The sequence below is a fragment of the Manis pentadactyla genome, chromosome X (genome assembly GCF_030020395.1).
Source record: "Manis pentadactyla isolate mManPen7 chromosome X, mManPen7.hap1, whole genome shotgun sequence".
Taxonomy (NCBI): domain Eukaryota; kingdom Metazoa; phylum Chordata; class Mammalia; order Pholidota; family Manidae; genus Manis; species Manis pentadactyla.
This window is the reverse complement of record NC_080038.1, coordinates 29,638,058-29,665,334: the sequence shown is the minus strand read 5'-3', so window position 1 is coordinate 29,665,334 and position 27,277 is coordinate 29,638,058. Positions and strand designations below refer to the sequence as shown.

The 27,277-nt window shown below is 39.8% G+C and overlaps 1 protein-coding gene across 1 annotated transcript; it reads right to left on the bottom strand.

The window, feature by feature from the left end:
- Positions 1 to 18,321: 18,321 nt before the first annotated feature.
- On the bottom strand, positions 18,322 to 19,374 carry LOC130682008 (melanoma-associated antigen B16-like). The gene has a single exon (XM_057496013.1). It carries the CDS (start codon positions 19,372 to 19,374, stop codon positions 18,322 to 18,324), a length of 1,053 nt encoding a protein of 350 aa, XP_057351996.1.
- Positions 19,375 to 27,277: the final 7,903 nt, after the last annotated feature.

The window sequence follows — 27,277 nt, the reverse complement described above, 5'->3', positions numbered from 1 at the left end:
TTTTTATCAGACATTTAGAGAAGACATAATACCCATTCTCCTTAATGTTTTCCAAGAAATAGAAGAGGAGGGAATAATTCCAAACTCATTCAATGAAGCCAGCACCACTCTAATACCAAAACTAGGCAAAGACACCACAAGAAAAGAAAACTACAAACCAATATCACTGATAAACATAGACACAAAAACACTCAACAAAATAATAGAAAAGCGAATTCAAAAATATATCAAAAGGATCACACAACGTGATCAAGTGGGATTCATCCCAGGGATGCAAGGATAGTACAACATTCGAAAATCCATCAACATCATCCACCACATCAATAAAAAGAAGGACAAAAATCACATGATCATCTCCATAGATGCTGAAAAAGCATTGGACAAAATTCAACACCCATTCATGATAAAATCTCTCAACAAAATGGGTATAGAGGGCAAGTACCTCAATATGATAAAGTCCATATATGACAAACCCGCAGCAAACATCTTACTTAACAGTGAAAATGTGAAAGCTTTTTCTCTAAGATCAGGGACAAGACAAGGATGCCCATTCTCCCCACTTTCATTCAACATAGTACTGGAGGTCCTAGTCACTGCAATCAGACAACACAAAGAGAAAAAAGCCATCCAGATTGCTAAGGAAGAAGTCAAACTTTCACTGTTTGCAAATGGCATGATATTGTACATAAAAAAAACCCCTAAAGAATTCATTCCAAAACTACTAGAACTAATATCTGAATTCAATTAATATACGATAAAGGAGCCACGGATATACAATGGGGAAATGACAGCCTCTTCAGCAACTCGTGCTGGCAAAACTGGACAGCTACATGCAAGAGAATGAAACTGGATTATTGTTTAACCCCATACACAAAAGTAAGACAAGTATCAAATGATTTCACTCATCTGCGGAGTATAACAACAAAGCAAAAACTGAAGGAACTCAACAGCAGCAGACTCACGGAACCCGAGAATGGACTAACAGTTACCAAAGGGAAAGGGACTTGGGAGGATGGGTGGGAAGGGAGGGATAAGGGGGAAAAAGGGGCATTACGATTAGCACACTTAATGTAGCTGGGGGGGACACGGCAAAGGCAGTATATAGAGAAGACAAGTAATGATTCTATAGCAGCTTACTATGCTGATGGACAGTGACTGTAATGGGGTATGTGTGGGGGACTTGATAATAGGGGGAGTCTAGTAACCATAATGTTGTTCAAGTAATTGTACATTAATGATATCAAAATTAAAAAAATATATTAAAAAGAAAAGGACTTTACCTGCACTTGATTATAAATTCACAGAAACAGGGACAGAGCAAGAGGAAGGGGCAAAGCTCCAGGTAGTGGTTTTTAGGAGTAAGTCTCTAGTCTTAATGTCACTGTGTGTTTAAACTTTCTCCACAAGGTAACTAAACCAAAAATTTCATGTTGACAAAACTGGAAGTGGTTATGAACAGCTAAGGAAGAGTTCACTACTAACACTGCTTTGGATTGATACATCACAAGTCTTCTTTACAGGGCTAAATAAACCCAGAAGCAGGAGAGGTAAAAGAACACAAGTTGTGTCAACCCTTTTAAATCGTTTTATATTACAAAATCCATGACCACCAAAATCAAAATCTAAAAAAATACTTATTACTGTCCATATACTATTTAAAAGTAAAAACATAAAACCAATGAAATGATTTTGAATTACTGCGCTTGTCTCAGAGAGTTAAACCTCATCCAGTAGGCTTTCTAAAGCACATTGTACTCTCCATACCTGTTTAAATTATTTCTTAATTTAATCATTGTTAGCAAAAATATACATATTTAAATTTACTTACACACAAAAGGATTAATTACCATTTAATTAAATATGTAATGCTTACTATATAGATGGTATATTTGTGTTAGGATAGTTGATGGGACAAGTGTTAATTCTGGTGCAGTAACGTATATTTATTTATATATTTTAAATTTTTTATCATTGATATAACCTCTTATGAAGGTTTCACTTGAAAAAACAATGTGGTGACTACATTAGCCCATATTATCAAGTCCCACCCCCATATCCCATTGCAGTCACTGTCCATCAGCTTAGTAAGATGTCACAGATTCACTATTTGCTTTCTCTGTGCTGCACTGTTTTCCCCGTGATGCCTCACACCAGGTGTACTAAACATAATACCCCTCAATCCCCTTCTCCCTCCCTCCCCACCCGCCCGCCCTCACCCCTCCCCTTTGCTAACCGCTAGTCTCATCTTGGAGTATGTGAGTCTGCTGCTGTTTGGTTCCTTCAGTTTTGCTTCATTGTTATACTCCAAAAATGAGGGAAATCATTTGGCACTTGTCTTTCTCCTCCTGGATTATTTCACTGAGCGTAATGTCCTCCAGCTCCATCCATGTTGTTGCAAATGGTAGGATTTGTTTCTTTCTTATGGCTGAATAATATTCCATTGTGTGTATGTACCACCTCTTCTTTATCCATTCATCTACTGATGGACACTTAGGTTGCTTCCATATCTTGGCTATTGTAAAAAGTACTGCAATAAACATAGGGGTGCATATGTCTTTTTGAATCTGAGAACTTGTATTCTTTGGGTAAATTCCAAGGAGTGGGATTCCCGGGTCAAATGGTATTTCTATTTTTAGTTTTCTGAGGAACTGCCATATTGCTTTTCACAATGGTTGAACTAGCTTATATTCCCACCAGCAGTGTAGGAGGGTTCCCCTTTCTCCGCATCCTTGCCAGCACTTGTAGTGCTTAGTCTTCTCGATGCTGAACATCCTTACTGGTGTGAGGTGATATCTCATTGTGGTTTTAATTTGCATTTCCCTGATGATTAGTGATGTGGAGCCTCTTTTCATGTGTCTGTCTGTTGGCCATCTGAATTTCTTCTTTGGAGAACTGTCTCTTCATATCCTCCGCCCATTTTTTAATTGGGTTATTTGCTTTTTGGGTGTTGAGGTGCCTGAGTTCTCTATATATTTTGGATGTTAACCCCTTGTAGGATATGTCATTTACAAATATATTCTCCCATACTGTAGTATGCCTTTTTGTTCTGTTGATGGTGTCCTTTGCTGTACAGAAGATTTTAGTTTGATGTAGTCCCATGTGTTCATTTTTGCTTTTGTTTTCCTTGCTCGAGGAGATGCATTCAGGGAGACCTTGCTCATGTTTATATTCAGGAGATTTTTGCCTATGCTGTCTTCTAAGAGTTTTATGGTTTCATGACTTACATTCAGGTCTTTGATCCATTTTGAGTTTACTTTTGTGTATGGGGTTAAACAATAATCCAGTTTCATTTTCTTGCATGTAGCTGTCTAGTTTTGCCAGCACCAGTTGATGAAGAGGCTGTCATTTCCCCGTTGTATGTCCATGGCTCCTTTATCGTATATTAATTGGCCATATATGGTTGGGTTTATATCTGGGCTCTCTAGTCTGTTCCATTAGTCTATGGGTCTGTTCCTGTGCCAGTACCAAATTGTTTTGATTGCTGTGGCTTTGTAGTAGAGCTTGAAGTCAGGGAGCATAATCCCCCCAGCTTTATTGTTCCATCTCAGTATTGCTTTGGCTATTCTGGGTCTTTTGTGGTTCTATATGAATTTCAGAATGATTTGCTCTAGTTCATTGAAGAATGTTGTTGGTATTATGACAGGAATTACATTGACTCTGTAATTGCTTTAGGCAGGATGGCCATTTAAAAAATATTAATTCTTCCTATCCATGAGCATAGGATGTGTTTCCATTTATTGACGTCTTCTTTAACTTCTCTCATGAGTGTCTCATAGTGTTCAGAGTATAGTTCTTTCACTTCCTTGGTTAGGTTTATTCCTAGGTCTTTTATTCTTTTTGATGCAATTGTGAATGGAATCGTTTTCCTGATTTCTCTTTCTGCTAGTTCATCATTAGTGTATAGGAAGGCAACAGATTTCTGAGTATTAATTTTGTATCCTACCTTTGCTGAATTCAGATATTAGATCTAGGAGTTTTGGAGTGGATTCTTTAGGGCTTTTTATGTACAATATCATGTCATCTGCAAACAGGGACAGTTTAACTTCTTCCTTGCCAATCTGGATGCCTTTTATTTCTTTGTGTTGTCTGATTGCCATGGCTAGGACCCCCAGAACTATGTTGAATAAAAGCGGGGAGACTGGGCATCCTTATCTTGTTTATCATCTTAAAGGAAAAGCTTTCAGCTTCTTGCTGTTACATATAATGTTGGCTGTGGGTTTATCATATATGGCCTTTATTAAGTTGAGATACTTTCCCTCTATACCCATTTTGTTGAGAGGTTTTATCATGAATGGATGTTGAATTTTGTCAAATGCTTTTTCAGCATCTATAGAGATGATCATGTGGTTTTGGTCCTTCTTTTTGTTGATGTGGTGGATGATCTTGATGGGTTTTTGAGTGTTGTACCATCCTTGCATCCCTGCAATAAATCCTACTTGATCATGATGGATGATCTTTTTGATGTATTTTTGAATTCAGTTTGCTAATATTTTGTTGAGTATTTTTGCATCTACGTTCATCAGGGATATTGGTCTGTAATTTTCTTTTTTGGTGGGGTCTTTGCCTGGTTTTGGTATTAGGGTGATGTGGGGTTCATAGAATGAGTTTGGAAGTATTCCCTCCTCTTCTATTTTTTGGAATACTTTAAGGAGAATGGTTATTATGTCTTCTCTGTATGTCTGATAAAACTCCAAGGTAAATCCATCTGGCCCAGGGGTATTTTTTCTTGGGTAGTTTTTTGATTGCCACTTCAATTTCTTTGCTGGTAATTGGTTTGTCTAGATTTTGTGTTTCTTCTTTGGTCAGTCTTGGAAGGTTGTATTTTTCTAAGAAGTTGTCCATTTCTTCTAGGTTTTCCAGTTGTTAGCATATAGGTTTTTATAGTATTCTCTAATAATTCTCTGTATTTCTATGGAGCCCATCGTGATTTTTCCTTTCTCGTTTTTGATTCTGTTGATGTGTGTTGATGCTCTTTTTCTCTTAATAAGTCTGGTTAGAGGCTTATCTATTTTGTTTATTTTCTCAAAGAACCAGCTCTTGGTTTCAGTGATTTTTTTCTATTGTCTTATTCTTCTCAATTTTATTTATTTCTTCTCTGATCTTTTTTATGTCCCTCCTTATGCTGACCTCAGGCCTCATTTGTTCTTCTTTTAACAATTTCGATAATTGTGACGTTAGAGTATTCATTTGGGATTGTTCTTCTTTCTTTAAATATGCCTGGATTGCTAGATACTTTCCTCTTATGACTGCATTAGCTACTTCCCACAGAAGTTGGGGCTTTGTGTTGTTGTTGTCATTTGTTTCCATATATTGCTGGATCTCCATTTTAATTTGGTCGTTGATCCATTCATTATTTAGGAGCATGTTGTTAAACCTCCATGTGTTTGTGAGCCTTTTTGCTTTCTTTGTACAATTTATTTCTAGTTTTATGCCTCTGTGGTCTGAAAACTTGGTGGTAGGATTTCAATTTTTTTGAATTTACTGAGGCTCTTTTTGTGGCCTAGTATGTCGTCTATTCTGGAAAATGTTCCATGTGCACTTGAGAAGAATGTGTATCCTGTTGCTTTTGGATGTAGAGTTCTATAGATGTCTATTAGGTCCATCTGTTCTAGTGTGCTGTTCAGTGCCTCTGTGTCCTTACTTATTTTCTGTCTGGTGGATCTATCCTTTGGAGTGAGTGGTGTGTTGAAGTCTCCTAAAAAGAATGCATTGCATTCGATTTCCTCCTTTAGTTCTGTTAGTATTTGTTTCACATATGCTGGTGCTCCTGTGTTGGGTGCATATATATTTATAATGGTTATATCCTCTTGTTGGACTGAGCCTTTTATCATTGTGTAATGTCCTTCTTTATCTCTTGTTACTTCTTTGTTTAAAAGTCTGTTTTGTCTGATACTAGTACTGCAACACCTGCTTTTTTCTCCCTGTTGTTTGCATGGAACATCTTTTTCCATCCCTTGACTTTTAGTCTGTGCATGTCTCTGGGTTTGAGGTGTGTCTTTTGTAAGCAGCATATAGATGTGTCTTGCTTTTTTATCCATTCTGTTACTCTTTGTCTTTTGATAGGTGCATTCAGTCCATTTACATTTAGGGTGATTATTGAAAGATATGTACTTATTGCCATTGCAGGCTTTAGATTCATGGTTAGCTTCTTTAGTATCTTACTGCCTAACTTAACTTGCTTATGGAGCTATTATGAACACTGTCTGGTGATTCTTTATTTCTCTCCCGTCTTATTCCTCCTCCTCCATTCTTTATATGTTGGGTGTTTTATTCTGTGCTCTTTTGTGTTTCCTTTAACTGCTTTTGTGGGTAGTTGATTTTATTTTTTGCCTTTAGTTACTATTTGGTTGGTCTGCTTTCTTTGCTGTGATTTTATTTTCTCTGGTGACATTTGTTTAGCCTTAGGAGTGCCCCCATCTAGAGCAGTCCCTCTAAAATACCATGTAGAGATGTTTTGTGAGACACAAACTTCCTCAACTTTTGCTTGTCTGGGAATTATTTAATCCCTCCTTCATATTTAAATGATAATAATGCTGGATACAGTATTCTTGGTTCAAGGCCCTTCTGTTTCACTGCATTAAATATATCATGCCATTCTCTTCTGGTCTGTAAGGTTTCTGTTGAGAAGGCTGATGATAGCCTGATGGGTTTTCCTTTAAAGGTCACCTTTTTCCTCTCTCTAGCTGCCTTTAAAACTCTGTCCTTGTCCTTGATCTTTGTCATTTTAATTATTATGTGTCTTGGTGTTGTCCTCCTAGGGTCCCTTCTGTTGGGAGTTCTGTGTACTTGCGTGGTCTGTACGATTATTTCCTCCCCCAATTTGGGGAAGTTTTCAGCAATTATTTCTTCAAAAACACTCTCTATCCCTTTTTCTCTCTTCTTCTTCTTCTCATACCCCTATAATGCGAATATTGTTCCGTTTGGATCGGTCACACAGTTCCCTTAATATTGATTCATTCCTGGAGATCCTTTTATCTCTCTCTCTGTGTCAGCTTCTATGCATTCCTGTTCTCTGGTTTCTATTCCATCAGTGGCCACTTGCATCTTATCCGTTCTGCTCATAAATCCTCCCAGAGATTGTTTCATTTCTGTAATCTCCTTCCAGACGTCATTCCTGAGCTCTTACATATTTCTCTGCAGCTCCATCAGCATGGTTATGACCTTTATTTTGAATTCCTTTTCAGGGAGATTGGTTAGGTCTATCTCCCCAGATTCCTTGTTAGGGGAGGATGTCTGGGTTAGTCTGGTCTGTATCAAATTATTTTTCCTTTCCATGGCGATAGAGGTATTTGTGGGGAGCTGGTGCATGTGTTGCCTGGGAGAACATCTCTTCTTGCTGGTTTGTGGCCCTCCTCTCCTGGGAGAACAGCAACCCCTAGTGGCTTGTGCTGGGCAGCTGCACGCAGATGGAGTTTCTAATTCTTGCCTGGCTGCTGTGAAAGAAGCTCTGCCCTACTGCCTCAGGCTGCTTCTCCACTATGGTGGAGCCGTGTTGGAGGGGAAACAAGCGTGAGACTGTTTATCTCCGTGAGGGACCTCTGAGCTGTGAGGCCGCCCAGGGGGTTAGGGCGCCCGGAGCTCCCTGGGATTCCCAGCTGCTAGGCTAAGTGTCCAGGGGAGTTTCCATCCAGCTGTGGGGTACCTGTCCCTTAAAGACTTTCAAAAAGCACTCGCTTTTCTTTGTCCCAAGGGCGCCGGCCCTGGGGACCCACTCACAGATCGTACTGTCCTGTTTCCCTAGTTTCCAGCACCCAATGCAGACACTGTGTGTCTGCGCTCCGATGCCAATGGCTAAGGCTGGGTGTTTAGCAGTCCTGGGCTCCATCTCCCTCCCCACTCCAACTCCTCTCCTCCCGCTGGGAGCTGGGGTGAGGGGCACTCGGGTCCCACCTGGCCGGGGCTTGTATCTTACCCTCTTCACGAGGTGCTGGGTTCTCGCAGGTGTAGATGTAGTCTGGCTGTTGTCCTGTGTCTTCTGGTCTCTCTTTTAGGAATAGTTGCATTTGTTGTATTTTCAAAAATACATATGGTTTTGGGAGGAGATTTCTGCCTGCCTACTCATGCCGCCATCTTAGCTCCACCTGATACTCAAAATGCTTCTAAAATAATCCCATATGTTCTCCAGTTCTTGACTGGGGACAGACCCAATACTATTTATTAAAGAACATATAAAGGCTATTCAACAGCCTTATGTAAGGAAAGCATGTCTGGATAAGACAAAATGAAACAGAGTGACTTATATTCTGTTCTTCAATAAAATTCACTCTAATTTTTATTGAATACTCGACAAACCTATGATTAATGACAATAACCAACGTTTGTTGAATATCAGGAAATGACTAAGCATTTTACATATATTTGTTTCATTTAGGCCTCACAACAAATAGCAGGATTAGGTATTATCACTACTATTTTAAACATATGGAGAAAGGAGAGCATGGACAGTTTACTTTCCTGGAGAAGTACAATTAAGACAGAATATACCTGGAATTTAAATTCAGGCCATTTGGCCCAAGAATCCATGGTTTTTATTGCATCTTTGTAATATTAGTGTTAGACTTATTTAACTTAGATCTCTGAAGTTCTCACCAACTCTCTTCTGGTTGCATTCAGAGAAGTGTTTTTCAAACCTGGATGCATATTAAAACAACCTGGAGAAATTACATAATTACAGATGCCCGGGACATATTCCAAACCAACTGAGATTGGATTCTCTAGGCTGTGTCCTTGGCACCGGTAGGTTTTAAAAGCTGCCCAGGTGATTCTCAAGCATAGTGAGGGTTGCAAACCACTAACTTGTATAAATCATGAATATATGAATGAAACATTATATCTGCTTACAACTTTTGTGATAGCTATAAATATTGATAAAAGTGGCTGGTTGAAGTGGTCAAGGATGTGGTGATTAGAAATATGATTAAGAAATGGAAAACCTGAGGCATAGCACAACATTCTCATGGATATTTAAATCTTTCAGAATGTTTGTGAGACTTTGGGTGGAAAGGAATACTGTACTCCATGCACCAGTGCTTTTTTAAAAATTAGAGAAAATTACAAATATAATAAATGATAGTGTTGAAGAAAACCAAAGGGAAAATGTCAATGGTTCTAAATTTGGATAGCTACAGAATCATTTGTGATATTTATTAAAAGTGCAGGTTCTGTGACTTATATTCAAGACTGGTGCAGGCAGGTGCTTGTAATATATTCAACAGTAATCTAGGAAATTCGGATGTAGGTTGTCCTTAGACCGCCTGAAATGAATCAAGGAAGAAGGGCAATAGTACTGGGTAGTGAAAAGGATTGTGACTCCACCTTCCAGTTGTTTACTTGATTGATCTGTACTCAGGAAAGGAATGGGGACATGGTATCTGGTAGAGAGCTGGATTTCAGTTAAGTATAGGAGCTAAAATAATGATTCCTGAGTTTCAGCATAATATGTTGAATAGAAACTTGAATTTTAGTGATTTGGAATCTTACCTTCAAAGTTTTTAGTAACTCCTTTGTGTGTTTGTGTTTTTCACACCGGTTTCAAGTGAGAACAGTAACATCCTTGTAGAGGGAAGGGTGAACTGGCCATTGTGAAAATATTACCCCAAGGTCAAAGCACTACATAACTTCCCACCCCAATTGCCACTTTGTGCTGCAGACTTTTCATGTACCAGTTAGATCCCAGAAATGTTAGATGTAGATCACCTCAATATTTACATGTCTCCTTTTAAGACATACTGTTTTTATCCAAATTTTCATGTCATAGGGTTCTTTTATATGTCTGTGTATCCCATAAATACTGATAGCTTTTAATATTATATACTACAAGTATAAGGTGTAGAGAAAATATGTTTATGTTTCTATAGAATTAGAGATTCATGAGAAAAATGTTGCTTACATTTGGGATCCTAGCATTAAAGCAAGACTTGGGAACTCCAGAAAGATTTAGCTAAATCCAGAGGTATATATTTGTATTTCAACAGAAAATGAGACCTTGGAGACAACTCTAGATTACAGAGACCTAGGACAGAAGGACTTTCCTGGGCCTTGGAAAGATGTATTTATACTCCAGAAAGTTAGAGTGAGAACTCGAGTGTTTTTCCATCTTATGTCCATAGAACAAAGATTTTTCTCCCTCATTTCAAGAGGGAGAGAGAAGGTAGCTAGTTGCCTCTTGCTCTTGTACATAAACAGAAAAAAAAATCCATTTTTCTCCATTCTTCACCGATTACAATGACTTCAAAGTTTGTAAATATAGGACAATTGACCTGACTTTCACCACATCACCCCAGGAGTAAGAATCAGGGTGTCACAAACAACATGGCCATTATTTGCATTTGTATTTGTATTTTAAGTGAATTTGTATTTTACGTGAATGATAAATCTGTGTCTGATCCAGAACACATCATGTGAGCATTCAGGATGAAAGTAATAAAGAGTTAGTTAAAACCTTATAGTGAGTTTTATTTGCATTATATGTATGTGTGTGTGTGTGTGTTCATACATGACTGAACAGTCCTGAACAGTGCTGCACAATTCATTATTATGAAAGTTCTTCATGATATTGTATTTAATATGGCCATACAAGTGAGTGCCTTTATAACATACATTCTATACCCGTTTTATGAGTGTTCTTTTTTACTTTACTTGGTATTATTGCTTTGTCCATGTATTTTTAATGTCTGTATTGAAAAGGAATTTCCATGGGATATTATTTCAGAGTGGAAATTGAAATATGACTCCATATAAATCTACCACATTTAAAAAAATATGTGGAAGTATGTACACACCCAAGTGCACATAATTTGAAAGTAGTCTTAGTAAGAGGTCCAGGTTTTATAAGCCAACAGAATAAAGGTTGAATACTTTATTAACATTACCTATGATCTTTGAATAAATTTAAAAAGCAGAATGACATTCATATGTATGTTGTATTATTGTTTTCTATTTTAATAACAAAAAGAAAGTGTTTCACTTTTGTTGGTTTTATATTAAGTATTGTGGCAATCTCAGTAGTAATAGCATATGTCCTTGTCTTTGGGCTTCCTCGTTATAACTATATTTGGACATTCACACCAAGTCCACGGAGTAATTATTAGAGGTGTTTCTTTATGCTTGCTCTTTTTTAGCCCTTTGTTCTTTGGGGGAAATCTGGTAATATGAAAATGGTTCCTGCCTTTGAAGTATATACAAACTAATTGGGAGAAATGCAGAATACAAGAGAAGAACTCAGATAAGGAAAGAGATTGATATAATCTAAACTTATCACCCAAAGACTTTTTGATGAGGCAGGAATATTTGTGTTAGGAGGAAATGGCATGAACAGAATATAGTATGTGAACAAATGATGCACATTTAGCAAATTGTGTGAATGGGTTGTCATAGTTGAAGTTTGATTAGAAAATTAGATGGAGTCGTTGAGTTGAGATACTGGGTGTTAGCATAAAAAGTTAGGAGTTGGCTATGCGGTATTGTGGGAATAAAGATATTCACTACTACAACAATAGAACGGATTAAAAGGAGAGGTACTGCAGACAGAAAGCACAGACCAGTCAGAATATTCTTTCAAATGCTGAGGGAGGAAAAGAGTAACATCCCCACTCAGATCATTGTGATGGAGACTGACAGCAATGTGCTCATACTGAGAAGATCATGAGGTTTGCCAGACCTAGAGACGAGCCATAAGAGGAGGGCCCGGAGGAGGGACCATTACAATTGCTCCTGGGTTTTCCAGTTTGTGATCTGGAGAGACTGACGTTGAGAGTCACAAAACACGGCTTTGTATAAACAGTGCCATGTACCTACTGGACAAAAGAGGGTTTATACACCTTTATTTTTCTCCTTGTAAGGAAGGCCTGTTAAAGTCACTTTGTACCAGAACTCTTATTTACGTCCTTTCATATCGGCATATTTATAAAGATAAACTGTATCAACTATTATATGTGTGGCAACTTCCCAACTACTAAGTATGTGTGGCAATCTCAGTAGTGACAGCATATGTCCTTGTATTTGGGCGTCCTCATTATACTTGGGAAGAGTAACAGTGCTGCGATTCCCTTCAGTGCAACAAACTATTCTCTGTGAATGGGTAAACTCTGAAAGGCGTACAGATTAGTTCCACCACACTCACGCCTTTGAAAGATCTTACAGACAAATAGTGATAAGTCCGTTGAAAAGGGCTGATGCAAGGCAGCCAGTGAGTGTGACCACTGACAACGAAACAAAAACATTGTGTTATGGGACTCAAGGAGCTTAAAGGTCACTATCATAACAGCAGTTGGTGCTTAGGGTGGCCCTTGAAAGTTTGGTAAGTGTTCACAAGAGACTTAAAATACCTTTGTTTAAAAGCATAATTCGTTGTACAATGCAATTTCTCTCCTTTGTTTTTTAATTTCCTCATTTTTGTTCATGCATATGTTTATTTTATCGTGTGGTCCAGAAATAGTGAATTATACTAGGTACAAGGTAGCGGAGATGTCTATAATTTGATAAACGGGGGAATTGACAGTTACCCTAGCGGATAATTACCAAGCTTCTGCCAGCCAGTTCCAATGCCCTAACTTTTAATTAGCCCAAATTTCCCAATCGTGTTGAACGGTACAATAAGTTCTAAATTGTCACTTCTTAATTTTTTTTCTCTAAAAGAAACCTACTGCAGGTGAGTGGATGGCTCAACAGCGAGCTGAGAGCGGAGAAAGAGATTGATGAAGAAAACCAGAACCCCATTGTGCAGAGCCTCGAGGATTTACCCTGTGAGGGACCGGAGACCACGGGAGGGTTTTGAGTAGAGTTAGCATTCTTCAAGGACACATTTCACGGAGTATGAGGGATATTTGGAGGAGCAAGAGTAGATTCAGGGGGACCAATTAGAAGCTGATCTAACTGATACAAGCAAAAGATGAAGATGCTACCCACTAGGACAGTGACAGATGGCGATAGAGAGAAGTTGTAAGATCTGAGCGGTGCTCAAATGCAGAAAAACTCCATTTTTATGCTTAAAAAGGGAAAAGGATTGGAGTTTTTCAATTTTGGAACTTAACTATGGGAAGAATAAAAGTTTTCAAAAGTTTCTACGTACCCTATCTATAATTCGTGTAGGAACTCCACAAAAAAATGTTTTTTGCTATTAGTAATTTTCTTTAGGTAAGTAATCCTGATTAAGAGTATTTCAAGACAGTCTATTGTGTATTATATAATTATAGAATTTTCTCCTTCATGTAGGTAAAAATATAAGATCCTTTCATCAGTGAGATCAGAATTCAAGCTCCATCTGGCACTTACTAGCAAGGTAACCTTGCGTAAGTCACTGAATATTTCCAGGCCTTTTAGAAAATAAGTAAATAAATCAGGAGATGGAGCTAACATCACCTGTATCTTGTGTCTGGCGGTTGTTATGTTTTTCAAGAATGCAGTAATATAATAGAATGAAATATAAATACAGTACCTGGCACCAATAGATACTTGAAAACTACTATATATTATTTGTAGTATCTACAAATCACTAATCAGGAACCCCTCTCAAACTTTGCCTAAATCACCATTTTAAAATAATCCACTCTTCAAAACTATGGTTTAATATTTTCTCTTGCATTTTTCGTCTCTTGTTTCTAAATGGCTCACCTGTTGTAATCTCATGCGTCACCGGGCCTTGACAATTCCAAATCAGGTTCTCCATTCCCCTCCCTAGACTGTCACTCATAAATTAACTTTCCCATTGAGAATTAATACCGACATTTAAGACTGACCCACATCCGTATAATGTGCAATTCGGCAGTGCACTTGTTTATTAATGTTCTTCCTCCTTATGTCCCTTTTTCCCCGGGTTTATTGAGATATAATTGACGAATAAAAATTGTACATATTTATGATCTACAAGTTGATGTTGTGATATACATATAGATTGCAAAATAATCACCGCAATCAACTTAATTAACATATCCATTACTTCACAAAGTTACCATTTCCTTTTCCTTGATTTTTTGTTGTTTTTGTTGTGGTGGTGAAAACATTTAAGATTTATCCTCTTAGCAAATGTTGAATTGCAGTATAGTATTGTTAGCTATAATCACTTGGCTGTACATTAGATTTCCGACCTTATTAATTTTTATTTGTCAATGATACCCATCATCTAGTGCGCCACAAATTCAGGAAACATGAGAAATTTCAGAGAGAAATTTACAGTCTGTGTTGGGGACACCATGTGGATTATTTTAGGAGACATGTCCAAACCTAGATCTTCATCTGAAGAGCAGCTGAGGAAATTGGTGTTAGGGTACACTACTTCAAATCTCCTCCTCCTTGCAGTTGCGTGCCACCTTCCTTTGCTCATTGGTGCTTCTGGCCTGTCTCAACTGTCTGCCGTCACTCACTAACATTCGTGCAGTCCCCACCTCAGTGGAGAGGGCCCACTGTGCACAGAGGATGAGATACCCATTGCCAGCAGGTATCAAGACACATCCCTGCCCTAATACATTGGCAAAGTGGACCCCCAGACTAGCCAAGACATGTCGTTTTCCTAGAATCCACCAGGGACAATACTGGCTGATGCAGCAGAGGCAGCTACACTTGCTTTAACAGTAGATGGAGGAATTCTGTGGGGTGATGGATGTTTCTGGCCCTTTTATCCAGTAGACGTCCCTACTCAGGTAACCATACAATTTCTATCCGTTAGTAGTGATTTGGAGATTTCCCACGCCTATTCACTGAGGTGTCCTGGACTCTCCATCCAGATTGCTCACTTTTTCCTCCTTCTGGTCTCTTTTCCATCCTACACTGACTTCTGGATTCAGAACTTCCAACTACCAGCCTGCTCTGGACACTCTGGACTTGGATTTACATGTGGTCTCTCCCATGGACCCTGGATATTGCATCGCCATCCCTCACCAGTGTAAGTGCCCTGTGTGGCCATATTCCCTGTCAGCTGATCCTTTTGACCAAATCTTTGCTTCTCAAATTAAGCACTTTTGATGTATGAAATAATATATGTGTCAGTCTTTATGGTATTTACAGTCATTACTTTCTGAGAATATGAACTGGTATTTGGGGGATGAAATTTGGGCAATATTTATAAAAATTTGCAGTCTGTACACATTCTCCACTTTAAACCAGTTTCCACCTTGCTATCAGAACAATGGACTTCAGCCTAACAAATCATGTTCAAAATATTTTAGTTCTACAAGTGATAGCCACAAATTATGTGTCTGTCAGAAAGAGGGCTAAATTAATTCCGGACCATACAGGCTATAGGAACTGTTATAAAAGTGAAGTAGGACTCTATGTGCTATCTTGGAAAGATCCTTTTTTCATGTTAAGTGGGGAGGACATATGGCAGAATAATATGCATACCATTTACTACTCTTTCTGTTTTGAAATAATATATTTTTATAACACATCATTGTATGAGAAAGCCTATAATTAGCTTTAAAATAACATACTAGATCCTTTATTGTAGCTATTGCTGAGAACATGGCTGCATTATGAAGGAATATTCTGAAGGCAGAGATTATGATTTGTAAGTTTAGAATTCTTGCAATAAGAATATATACATTATTAGCTTTGTCATTAAATACTTAAATAAGCTTAGCAACAGAATTAGTAGCTGTGTATGATTCAGATAAGGTTTGTGCTAGCTGATGGAACAGCCAACACCTGAAATCTGAATGGCTTAACATAATAAAACTTTATTTTTTGTGCATATAAAATCTGATTGATTGGGCAGGTAATCTTTGCTACCAGGTAACCCAGAGGTCTAGGCTGCCTCCGTCTCGTACTTCCACATTTGAACATACACTGTCCTTGTTTGCTGCTGATTAGAAGAGAAAATAGTATGGTGGCATACTGTCTCTCAAAAGCCTTGGTGTGTGACTGATAAAGATCGTTTCCACCCATGTTTCAGCAGCAAGGGCTACTTGCATGATCCTTTCCAACTACAAGTGAACTGGGCAATACAGTCTTCTCACATACCCAAGATGGAGTGGCAGACAAGCTGTGGATAAGCACTTGTGGTGTCGTCCATGAACTGTCATATAGTCAGTGCCCCATAGAGAGCAACCACTAGAATTTGTACAACAACCCTTATCATTTTTTGGTGGAGTCTCTGAAAAGGCAAAGTGTTTCTTGCAATTCTCCAACTTTCTGAGATCTTATATAACAGGTGCTTCCAATACAGGGTCACGTATACTTTTCAAGAGGATCTTGTAAATCTCTGCAGGGAGTGTTTGCCATACACTTCACTCAGAAGCACCATCTGCACTGTCGTTTGTAATAAGCAGTATGATAACAGTATACTGAGAATTTTTCTTTTACTTTTGCTGCATTGACAAAAGTTTAACTTAGGATTCTCTGCTATCTACCACCTGACTGATAATGCCTGGTCATCTGCACAAATGCAAGTATGCATATTGAAACCAAGATTCTTTCTCTTTCTCTTTCTTTCTTTCTTTCTTTCATCTGTATGTCTGTCCACCCACCCAACCCACGCATCTGTCCATATGTCCATCCATCCATCCGTCCATCCAGCTATCTATCTACCAATCTGTCTGTCATCTATTTATCTAATCTATTATCCAAAGGCAATACCGAAGAACCACATTCCCTTGGAACTCCAGAGTCTACAAGAACTGGGACATTGTATGCTGGGTTTCTTTTCAGTTAACTTTTTCCCAGTAACTCCAGTCTCAATTATCAGCTTAGCAGAAGTAGTTCTAGTAGTTATGTTTGCTTACTTAGTTTTCCAACGGTCTTTCCTCATCAATTACTTACAGGAGAGGCTTTGATTTTTTACCACCAAGGTAAGCTCACCCAGAGGTTTATGTGCCCAGTAGGTCCCTCAGCCCCCTGGTACAGGGAGGACACCATTCACATGAGAGATTTATCTCCTGCTTTCAGGAGGATACAGCTCCCTCACCCCCTCAGCCTCTGCTTGTCCTACATCCAGATTTAACTTAAAATCACCTCTCATTAAAGAAATTAGAGGTTTTCTTTATTCTCAAATAAGAAATCCCATTAAAATTCAACGGCAAATATCATAAAATAAGCCCATCTTTTAGGAATAGTGCTCCCAAACTAGCAGATTCTTTACTAAATCAGACTATACTCACCAGATCATTTGGAAATCGCCTTGAGAATGTAATACAATGCTTAGTGGTGAAGACCAGGTCTAAATTTTACTACCAAAATGACCTTTCGCGTGGAACAGGACACTGCTATCAGAGAGGTTCCACGGTGAGGATGGGGCTGCCAGGTACTTGGAACACACTAAGTCAGGGAAAGGGCAGGTGATGCTCGGCAGTTCCTTGGGGGTGCAGAAAGAAAGCCTCAGAAGAGGATGCAATGCAGTGCTGGTCAGCAGGTTCACAGTCCAATTTGGACAAGAAGGCACACTGGAGAATATCCAGGGGAAGGGTGTTGTAATGCACACATAGAGGATGAAAAGTAATTTCCCCCTATCCTTCTAGGTTATTGAGGAAGACAACCCACTCCACACCCCTTAGTGAAAGGACAGATTAACAGAAGAAAACACAAATTTAATTACATACAAATGTACATATGGGAGCCCCACAAAAATATGAGACTCAAAGAAGTGACCAAAACAGGAAGCTTTTATTATAACTTTTAGACAAACTAAAAATGAATCTACGAAGAATTGACATGGCAGAGTGGTGTGGGTTAAGGGTAGCAAGTAGTAAATAATAAGGTTCATACAGCCATTTGGCTCTAACTTTTCTCTCTAGTGATAAGAATGCCCTGTACCCTCCTGGTACAGGTAGGACACCATTCCCATGAGAGATTTATCTCCTGCTTTCAGGGGGATTAAGAAGGGTCAGAGTGTCCCTCCTTCATCGGCTACTGCTCAAATATCTTTAATTCAAAATAAATATGCCAAACAGCATATTCTGAGCTGACATTCTGAACCCTTACAGACAAAAAAGCTGGAACTGGACAAAAATGCATTTGCTTCAACTTCATAAACCAAACTATCTTAAAGCTGATTTCATCCATTTTTCGAATAAATGCGTACAGAACTTCTGTGCGATCTGATTCCAGGTGACAATATGAGATGGTTGCAATCAGTTTTGCAAAACAGCAGAGGTTTTACCACTTAACCTCATGATAGCCTTCCATGTGAGACTGATACCGCACCTAAAGTTGGAGATTTTGAAGCTAATTGAATCTGTACTAAAAGAAACAACATTTGAATAATAAACACGTGACAAACAAAAGAACACATTTCCAAGTTACACATACACATACATCCTGTGCTCCTTTCAGCCCTACCTCAGGCCTCAATTCTTTGAACTCTAAATGGCCTTTGAACAACAAAGTGAGGAATCAGCCTCGGGGGTCACTAGGGACAGTAGGCATGACTAGACTTGCCACTAGAACCAGCAGGGGCCCCAGAAGGGAGGCAGCCGTGTCTGACATGGTGTCTTGGGCCCTCTTTTCCTCATCTTGCAGAGCATCCTCATACTGAGATCGGAAAGCACTCGGCTCAACCCCATTAACCCTGGCCAGGGACTGCAGGACTTTCATCTTGGTGGTTTCAGCATAGGCTCTCGGGCCCCACAGGAACTCAAATTGGGCAGGATCACTGTTGGCCACCTGCCGGTACTCCAGGTATTTTTCCTTCACGAGATCGTTGGTGATGAGCTTCCGGGGCTCCCCGAAAAAGGGGTTCACTCTCCCGGCATGCATGCCCATCGCATTCAGAATTCGCCAGACTTCCCTTTCGGTAGCACGATTGCCCTTCATGAGGATCACACCCAGGACGACGATCAGGACGCCGGTCTTGGGCACGCGCTCTTGGCCAGACAGCATCCCATCATATGTGAGGCCCATGCTGATGACGACCTCAAAGCGGTAGTTGAGGGGATCCACTACCTTCATATCCAGGCCAAAGACCACCTGCAGGCGCTGGCAGGCATTCGCTAAGATCACAGGGAAGTGTTCATTGCATACTGGGGAGACAACCTTGAAAATATCTTCCATTGTTACAGTCTCCTTGATGTGATACTTGTGCAGCAGGTAACACACCAAAAGAGACACTAACCTATCTATAGGATCTAAGGGCAATTCTGCGGGCTGTGGGGCAGACTGGGCAGTGCTCTCCACCTCCCTGTGGCCACTGGAGCGCACACCCGATCTGCTTGATGAGGTGGCCGTGATGGCAACAGGAGATGACAGGAAACCCTGAGCACCCTCACGAGTGCTGGGAACACCAGCAGCAGAAGCCCCCTTCGAACTGCCAGGCATTAGGGGAGGCGAAGACACACGGGTCTTCACCAGTGCCTCGGACGTCTGTGCAGCTTGCAGGCCCTGGGTCTCGCTGCGGGTCTGAAGGCTTTGACGCCGTGAGCGTTGTGGATTCTTCTGATGCAGAGACATGACGGCTCTTGCGGGTGGCAGCAGGTAGGACTGTGGACAGGAAGGAGGGCAATGAGGAATCACTGCTGAAGAGAGGGAAGGCAGAGGTGAATGGCCTTAGCTGGCAAACGCAACTGTGGCCGGTGGCTCTGCTTAAGCCGCCACCCAACGGACCTCTGACAATACAGCCACAGGGCCCCCCAGGTCTCCTCACCTCCCGGTTGCCATATCCCCCAAGAGCATGGAGGGGAGGCCTGAATGCTTCCGAGTGTGCAGCCAGGCAAACCACGCTGGGAATTCTCCACAATCTCCAGCCAGGCAGGTGGGTTGGGGCTCTGGAGAGCCATCGCAGCCCTGAGGAACGAGGTCCCATCAGGCCTCCCTCAGGTTCATTACCTGGGCAATTCTTAGGGCCTGGTCCACTCTCCCCACACCAACAGGAGGCTGTCCCCCTAAGACCAATGTCACATCTCCTGAAGTCAACTGAGGAGGAAGTGTGAAGGTACCTCCCCCAGAAACACTACCGGGGCTTTCCCAGGACTGACAGCAGGAGCTAGATGCCCCGCCCACCATCTGCACTGGTGTCCGAGGTCACCCCCTCCCCTGCTCCAACCCAGTTCTCACTCAAGCTGCCTTACTTGAAGTCCAGGCAAGTCCTGGGGTCTCTTATCTGGCGGACCTAACACAGCCCAAGCACAGATCAAAGCCTCTGCCTCCTGATTTCTGGACGCGTCACATCTACCTGACAGCCTTGCCCAGAGCCTCTCAGCATGGACAACAGTTCAAGGCTGCATTCCCCGGGATTCCCACTCCACTGGGGCTTCCTTGATCTACGAGTAAGAGCGAGACACTGTGCGCAGCTCACTCTCTCTGGTCCGGTGAGCCTCAACCCAGCACCACACAGGTCCAAGCCGAACACTACCAAGTTAGAAGTGTGCGTTAGGTCAGCCTCCCAGCCCTGACCCGGGGGAGGCGCGGGGCTCTTATCTAGTGGGCCTCACTTTTCTGTGGTGGATGGTCTCCTCAGAAATTATTTCGATCCCCACTTGATGCCTGGCAGCACTGCAGACTCCTCTCTACTGATGCATCCCCACGCCCGGGACCCAGGCGCTCACTGCCTCCATGGTCTGGAAGAGGAAGTCAGGGACATCACATCCGGTCAGCGTCTACAGCATGGACGGAGCTCAGCCAATGACAGCTTCTCAGCAGAGGTCACTGCCAGCCCCAACTGACAGTTCTCGCTTTGACTTGTGCCGGTCAGAGGTCGGAATCCCGGCCCGCCTCCCTCTGGTGATTCCAGGTCATGCGTGTTACGCCAAGCTCCTCATGTCCCTGAGAACCCAGTCAGACTTGCACTTTTTTGCTCAGTAGGTTTGCTCTTTGCAAGACCGCTCCAGAGGCAATGCTCGCTACTTCCATTAGGAGACACGGACTGTCAGTGTTTCTTCCTTTTTGCTAATCGTGGTACTGTGATAATTATGATCGTCCTTCATTAAGGGCTGTAGAATGGTAATTCTCTCATTTCTTTTTGATGCATCACCTGAAAATCTTGTATAGGAGAAACTCTTCCCTTGTCTGCCATTCGTTTATCCCGAGGCATTGTTACAATGTATTTTGGTGTTCTCTTACACTGTTTAAATCTCTACTGCACCTATTTTATATAGTAGTATTTAACTCATACCACTTATTTTTATTCTATTCTTTGCTACTTGTTAATACTTAAATAAATTATTTGCCATAAAGGTCTTTTTGAGAAACTGGCTCTTTTGAACAGTCTCTACTGTTTTCTAACTCTTAAATTTTACTTTCATCTCCATTATATGTTACCTTATTCGTTCTTGTACTTACATTTGTTTCTAGGGTTTGACATGTTGGATATTTCATAAATGTCATATTTTTATAAATATGTTTATGTATATACCCTAAATCCACCTGCTCCATTTCACAGAATTTCTGCTATAGAGCATATTATTCACACCATTAAAATTTGGGCCATATATATATAAATATTACTGAGCGGAGAAAAGTTTCTTGAGAATGGTATATGAAAGTTCTCAAAAATTTCTTGAGAAAGTTTTATTTTGATGAGGTTCCCAGGTCTACTTTTTTTTAACTTTGTCTAGTTTTGGATATTAACTAGAGTGGAGATGTTATCTAGTGAAATTGAATGGTAGTGACAGTTGAGTTTCTTTGTTATTCAAGGACAGAGTCGTAATAAGAACTCAGTTAATATAATCTGCCAACTCGAACAACTAACGATTATTTGGTGGGTCTAAATATGTCAGTCAGAGAAGGCTTTCAGATCAGGAAAGTGGTTGTACAAGCGATACAGAAGCCAATCAGGAATGTCAGGAATACCAGTGCTTAACAATTTATGAAGTCAGTTTCACATCCAGCCTAGAAGGACAAATAGAGGGAACAGAGTTACTGGAGAATAGATTTCTGTGCTGACAGAATCTGATACTATTGTGGGCTAATCTGGTTGGGCTGGAATCAAGAGAAGATGGAGCAATTAAAGCAGAAGCCACTTGAACCAAAGAGGAAGGAGAAAACCAGGGAGAATTCCCATCCTCCTGGGGTCTAATCTCCTCTGGTTTCTTCTGTTGGCTGAACTGAGTTGGTGTCTTCATATTGGAGAGACTAGGAATTGGAGGTCAGACCCTGTATAGAAGAGCACAAGGCAGAGTAAGGTTGAAGAACGGATCAATCTGAGGACAAATAGGTCAAGGACTCCCATAGCACTTCAACAGACCAAGTGAGAAAAATCCTACCTAACTTGATAGAGAAAAGTGTTTCATAAAAGTACGCATCTTTCATTCATGATCAAAAAGTGGATTCATGTTCTAAAAGTAGATTAGAGGACATCACTAATAAACCTTAGAGTAAAAATCAGCTTATGTGGAAACCTTGAATCCTTTTAATATTGAGAAATAGACAAAAATGCTTGCTACCACCATTTTATTGTACTTTCTAATAAAGATATACATAGAAAAGTAATGGGAAACAGAAGTAATGAAAAAGGTAGGAATTGGGAAACAAGGAACAGTGCTAGTATAATTAAACATGAATAAAATGTATATGAGGAAAACCTGAAGAATAACTATTAAATCAATAAAAATGTTATTAAATAAAATTGGGTATAGTGTCAATATACAAAAATGCACTTTTTTCTGTATCGACATACATGCGAAGATGAAATTAAATAAGGCATACCTTGCAAATTACCTTAATGAATACCTGTTTTCTAACAATAAGTATAATAAAAAACATAAGAACTCTGTGGAAAAAATTATACAGCTATTTATTGAAATTCAAGTAACTAAATGGAGAAGTACTGTATGTTTCAGATTGAAGATTTGATAGAATAAACATGTTAATTCTCTCCAAATTTAATGTACAAAGAAACACAATCCATCCTCTTCAATAAAGCCATGATTTTTGTGTGTGAACGTTTATGTACATGTGCATGTGTGTGAATCTTGATGATGTAGTTCAAATTTTAGATTGACTTGCAAATGGCTATGAATAACTAATATAGTCTTGAGAAAGAAAGAGAAGATATGACATTAAGAATTACAAAAACACTACAGTAATACGAGTTTGTGGTATAGATGTATATGTAGACAAATAGACCAAAAGAACTGAATAGCATGTTCCAAAACAGACTATCTATCATCTTCTGATTTATTAACTTGGCTACTGCAGAGAACTGGGGGAAATAACTGGATTTTGATAAGAATTACAGTGGAGGATTTTGATATCCACATTTAAAAAAATGTGACTAAAACCATCCCACACACTTAACACATTCTAATGCCATGGATTGGAACCCTACTTTTAAAATTTTTACTCTGAAAATTTTCATACTTACATAAGGGAAGGGAATATCAATCACATTAACAGATTAAATGATGAAATCATACCTAAATTCTTAAATTGGCTTACCAAAATCAGCACTCATTCATAAAAAAAAGATCACACTAGATAAATGGTATCTACACAACCCTACAGTAAATAGTATATTTAATAATTGAATCACTGAGAGCTATTACTTTAAAACTGGGAAGGAGATGAGGATGCCTATCACCATATTTTTCAGTGTTTTAGTGAAGATAATACATAGGAAGTAACAGAAAGAGAAGAAATCAAAGTGATTAGGATTGGAAAATAAAGCTAGCACCATTAAGAGATTATTAGAATGTATGTGAAGAAAATCTACATATTAATGAAAAATTATCAGGTCAATAAAAGTGTTTATAAAGGTTGATGGGTATAGTATTAATATGCAAAAATACTAATTGGTGGCAACAAAAAGTGGGAAAGTGAAATTAAACAAAATATAACTTGTAAATAACATAACAGTACCTGATACATATAAGTAAATAAAACTCTACAAATGTATCAACTCAAGGGAAAAAAATAAACTGATATTATTTAGAGACACTAATGAGGGCCTAGCTAAATAAAGAAATGTATGTATGTAGATAGAAGATTCAATATTATGACCATGTTAATTGCCCCCAATATACAGATACTTGTAATTCTTCTCCTATAAATGAAGTCCCAAAGGTTTGTGTGTGGATATCTGTGTATAGGTGTATGTGTGTTTGAAACTTGAAAACTGGTTATAAAATTTAAATTGACTTGCAAATGGCCAAACAGATCTAATATCCCCTTGAAAAAATATAGCTTATTCCACTAGATATTAAGAATTACAAAAAATCCATAGTAATCAAGAGCTTGTGGCATAAACAGACCAAACTAACCAAATAGAGTTTCCCCAAACAGATCCACTTATATATGATTGCAGAGAAGTGGGCAAAGAGCAGTATTTTTATGAAGAAATGATGTGAAACAGTTGACTCTAGGAGAATTCAGACCAGGGATCTAGTCCCAACTGCGTCACACCCCTAGCCCTGTGAACTCTGCTCCATTACCAAACTTTATAAGCCTCAGGCTCTTCATCTGGTAAATAGGTTGGATAAGCCCTGTCTTCTAGGACAGTTGGAATGTATGTAATACATGTAAAGCACTTATCACAGTGCCTCACATGTATTAGATCATTCATGAATAGTTTATGAATGATTGTCTCAGAGATCATGAAGTATTATAGAACATGCAATAGCAAATCAACCAAACTGTTGCTTTGCAAATAAAACTCCATCAATTTCCCCCATGTGAAAACATACTATTTAAGTGTTAGAGAGTCTCTTTCCATTTTGATGCAACTCAGAAATCCCAAAATTCGTGTAAAGATCCATCTCATCCAGTCCCTCCTAGCTACCTTTCCATCCAAACCACCTTTCTTTGCATTCACCCCTATTTTCATTCATTCTACTACAAGCAGAAATCTAGCCCTCATAGATTTATGAAAGAATATTCAAGATAACCTACGGCAAATGCCCCTTGGAAAGGAGCAGGCTCTGGCTCTCAGCCCACGACAGAGTCCCAGCTGAGTGTCTTCACATCTTACCTGAACAGAGTATCAAACTTATTTCTCAGAAACTCTCTGGACAAGATACACATAAAACAGCTAGTCTGTGTACTGGGTTCACCTGCACTGGGCAAGAGTACAGGCCTCCTAACATTACTGCCACAGGTGGAGATCCTCTCTGCTTTCCCTAAAATACCAAACAGTTATCATCAGTTTTTCATTGCAGTCTTAGTCTCTCAACTCTAAGATAAAACAACTGAGGGTCTGGCCGCTGTTAACCACTCAGACAGTGTCTGGCCAACTTCTGAGGTCAGCTTCTTTAACATTAATGCCAAAGATCAGCCCCATGTACTTAGAGGTTCTCCTGAGGATCTCAGGGAAGTTGTGCTTGTACTTGGGTTGACAATCTTCAGCATGTCTACTTTTGTAATGGGGGTTTCATTTTCTACTTGTGCAACAGGAGTGGCGTTCTTCCTCATTAGAAGGCCTCTGTGTGAGCTCTTAATTGAGAGTGGAGCCTCAGAGGTCTTGCCTTTTCCTGGTCTTGGCTCTTGGCACCTTCATCTGATCTCATGCGCGGCATGCCTGCAAAGCAGTGGTAGTGCTTATGGTGCTCTGAGGTCTCTGGGCAATGTCAGCAACAGGGGAGCTCTGGGGAAGTAGCCCCCAAAATAGGATGGGTGGGGGTGTCTCATCTTGGGCCTTGTGGTGTATTTCACAAGCATTCTTCTTATTCCTCTGACCCCAAGGCATGGTCAGGGATGTTAGGCAGAAGTGCGAGCAGGGCAATAGCTAATGCTGGCCCACTGGAAGAGACAGGATGAGAGGTTATGCTTGTCTGCAACAGGGAGACACCTCCTCACCTATAATAAACACCACCTCTCTGGGTTTCTTTAAGGGCACTGTTCTAGGAACCCACAGGGCTCTTGTTCTCCTGAGTAGTCTGACCCCTAAGAACTCTAGTGTAGTGCATTGAATTGCATGCCCCTAAAAGATATGTGCAAGCTCATTCCCCAGTGCCTGTGATGAAATTGAATCAATAATGAAAATAGTACCCAAGAACAAAATCCCTGAACCAGATGTATTCACCACTGAATTTTTATCAGACATTTAGAGAAGACATAATACCCATTCTCCTTAATGTTTTCCAAGAAATAGAAGAGGAGGGAATAATTCCAAACTCATTCAATGAAGCCAGCACCACTCTAATACCAAAACTAGGCAAAGACACCACAAGAAAAGAAAACTACAAACCAATATCACTGATAAACATAGACACAAAAACACTCAACAAAATAATAGAAAAGCGAATTCAAAAATATATCAAAAGGATCACACAACGTGATCAAGTGGGATTCATCCCAGGGATGCAAGGATAGTACAACATTCGAAAATCCATCAACATCATCCACCACATCAATAAAAAGAAGGACAAAAATCACATGATCATCTCCATAGATGCTGAAAAAGCATTGGACAAAATTCAACACCCATTCATGATAAAATCTCTCAACAAAATGGGTATAGAGGGCAAGTACCTCAATATGATAAAGTCCATATATGACAAACCCGCAGCAAACATCTTACTTAACAGTGAAAATGTGAAAGCTTTTTCTCTAAGATCAGGGACAAGACAAGGATGCCCATTCTCCCCACTTTCATTCAACATAGTACTGGAGGTCCTAGTCACTGCAATCAGACAACACAAAGAGAAAAAAGCCATCCAGATTGCTAAGGAAGAAGTCAAACTTTCACTGTTTGCAAATGGCATGATATTGTACATAAAAAAAACCCCTAAAGAATTCATTCCAAAACTACTAGAACTAATATCTGAATTCAATTAATATACGATAAAGGAGCCACGGATATACAATGGGGAAATGACAGCCTCTTCAGCAACTCGTGCTGGCAAAACTGGACAGCTACATGCAAGAGAATGAAACTGGATTATTGTTTAACCCCATACACAAAAGTAAGACAAGTATCAAATGATTTCACTCATCTGCGGAGTATAACAACAAAGCAAAAACTGAAGGAACTCAACAGCAGCAGACTCACGGAACCCGAGAATGGACTAACAGTTACCAAAGGGAAAGGGACTTGGGAGGATGGGTGGGAAGGGAGGGATAAGGGGGAAAAAGGGGCATTACGATTAGCACACTTAATGTAGCTGGGGGGGACACGGCAAAGGCAGTATATAGAGAAGACAAGTAATGATTCTATAGCAGCTTACTATGCTGATGGACAGTGACTGTAATGGGGTATGTGTGGGGGACTTGATAATAGGGGGAGTCTAGTAACCATAATGTTGTTCAAGTAATTGTACATTAATGATATCAAAATTAAAAAAATATATTAAAAAGAAAAGGACTTTACCTGCACTTGATTATAAATTCACAGAAACAGGGACAGAGCAAGAGGAAGGGGCAAAGCTCCAGGTAGTGGTTTTTAGGAGTAAGTCTCTAGTCTTAATGTCACTGTGTGTTTAAA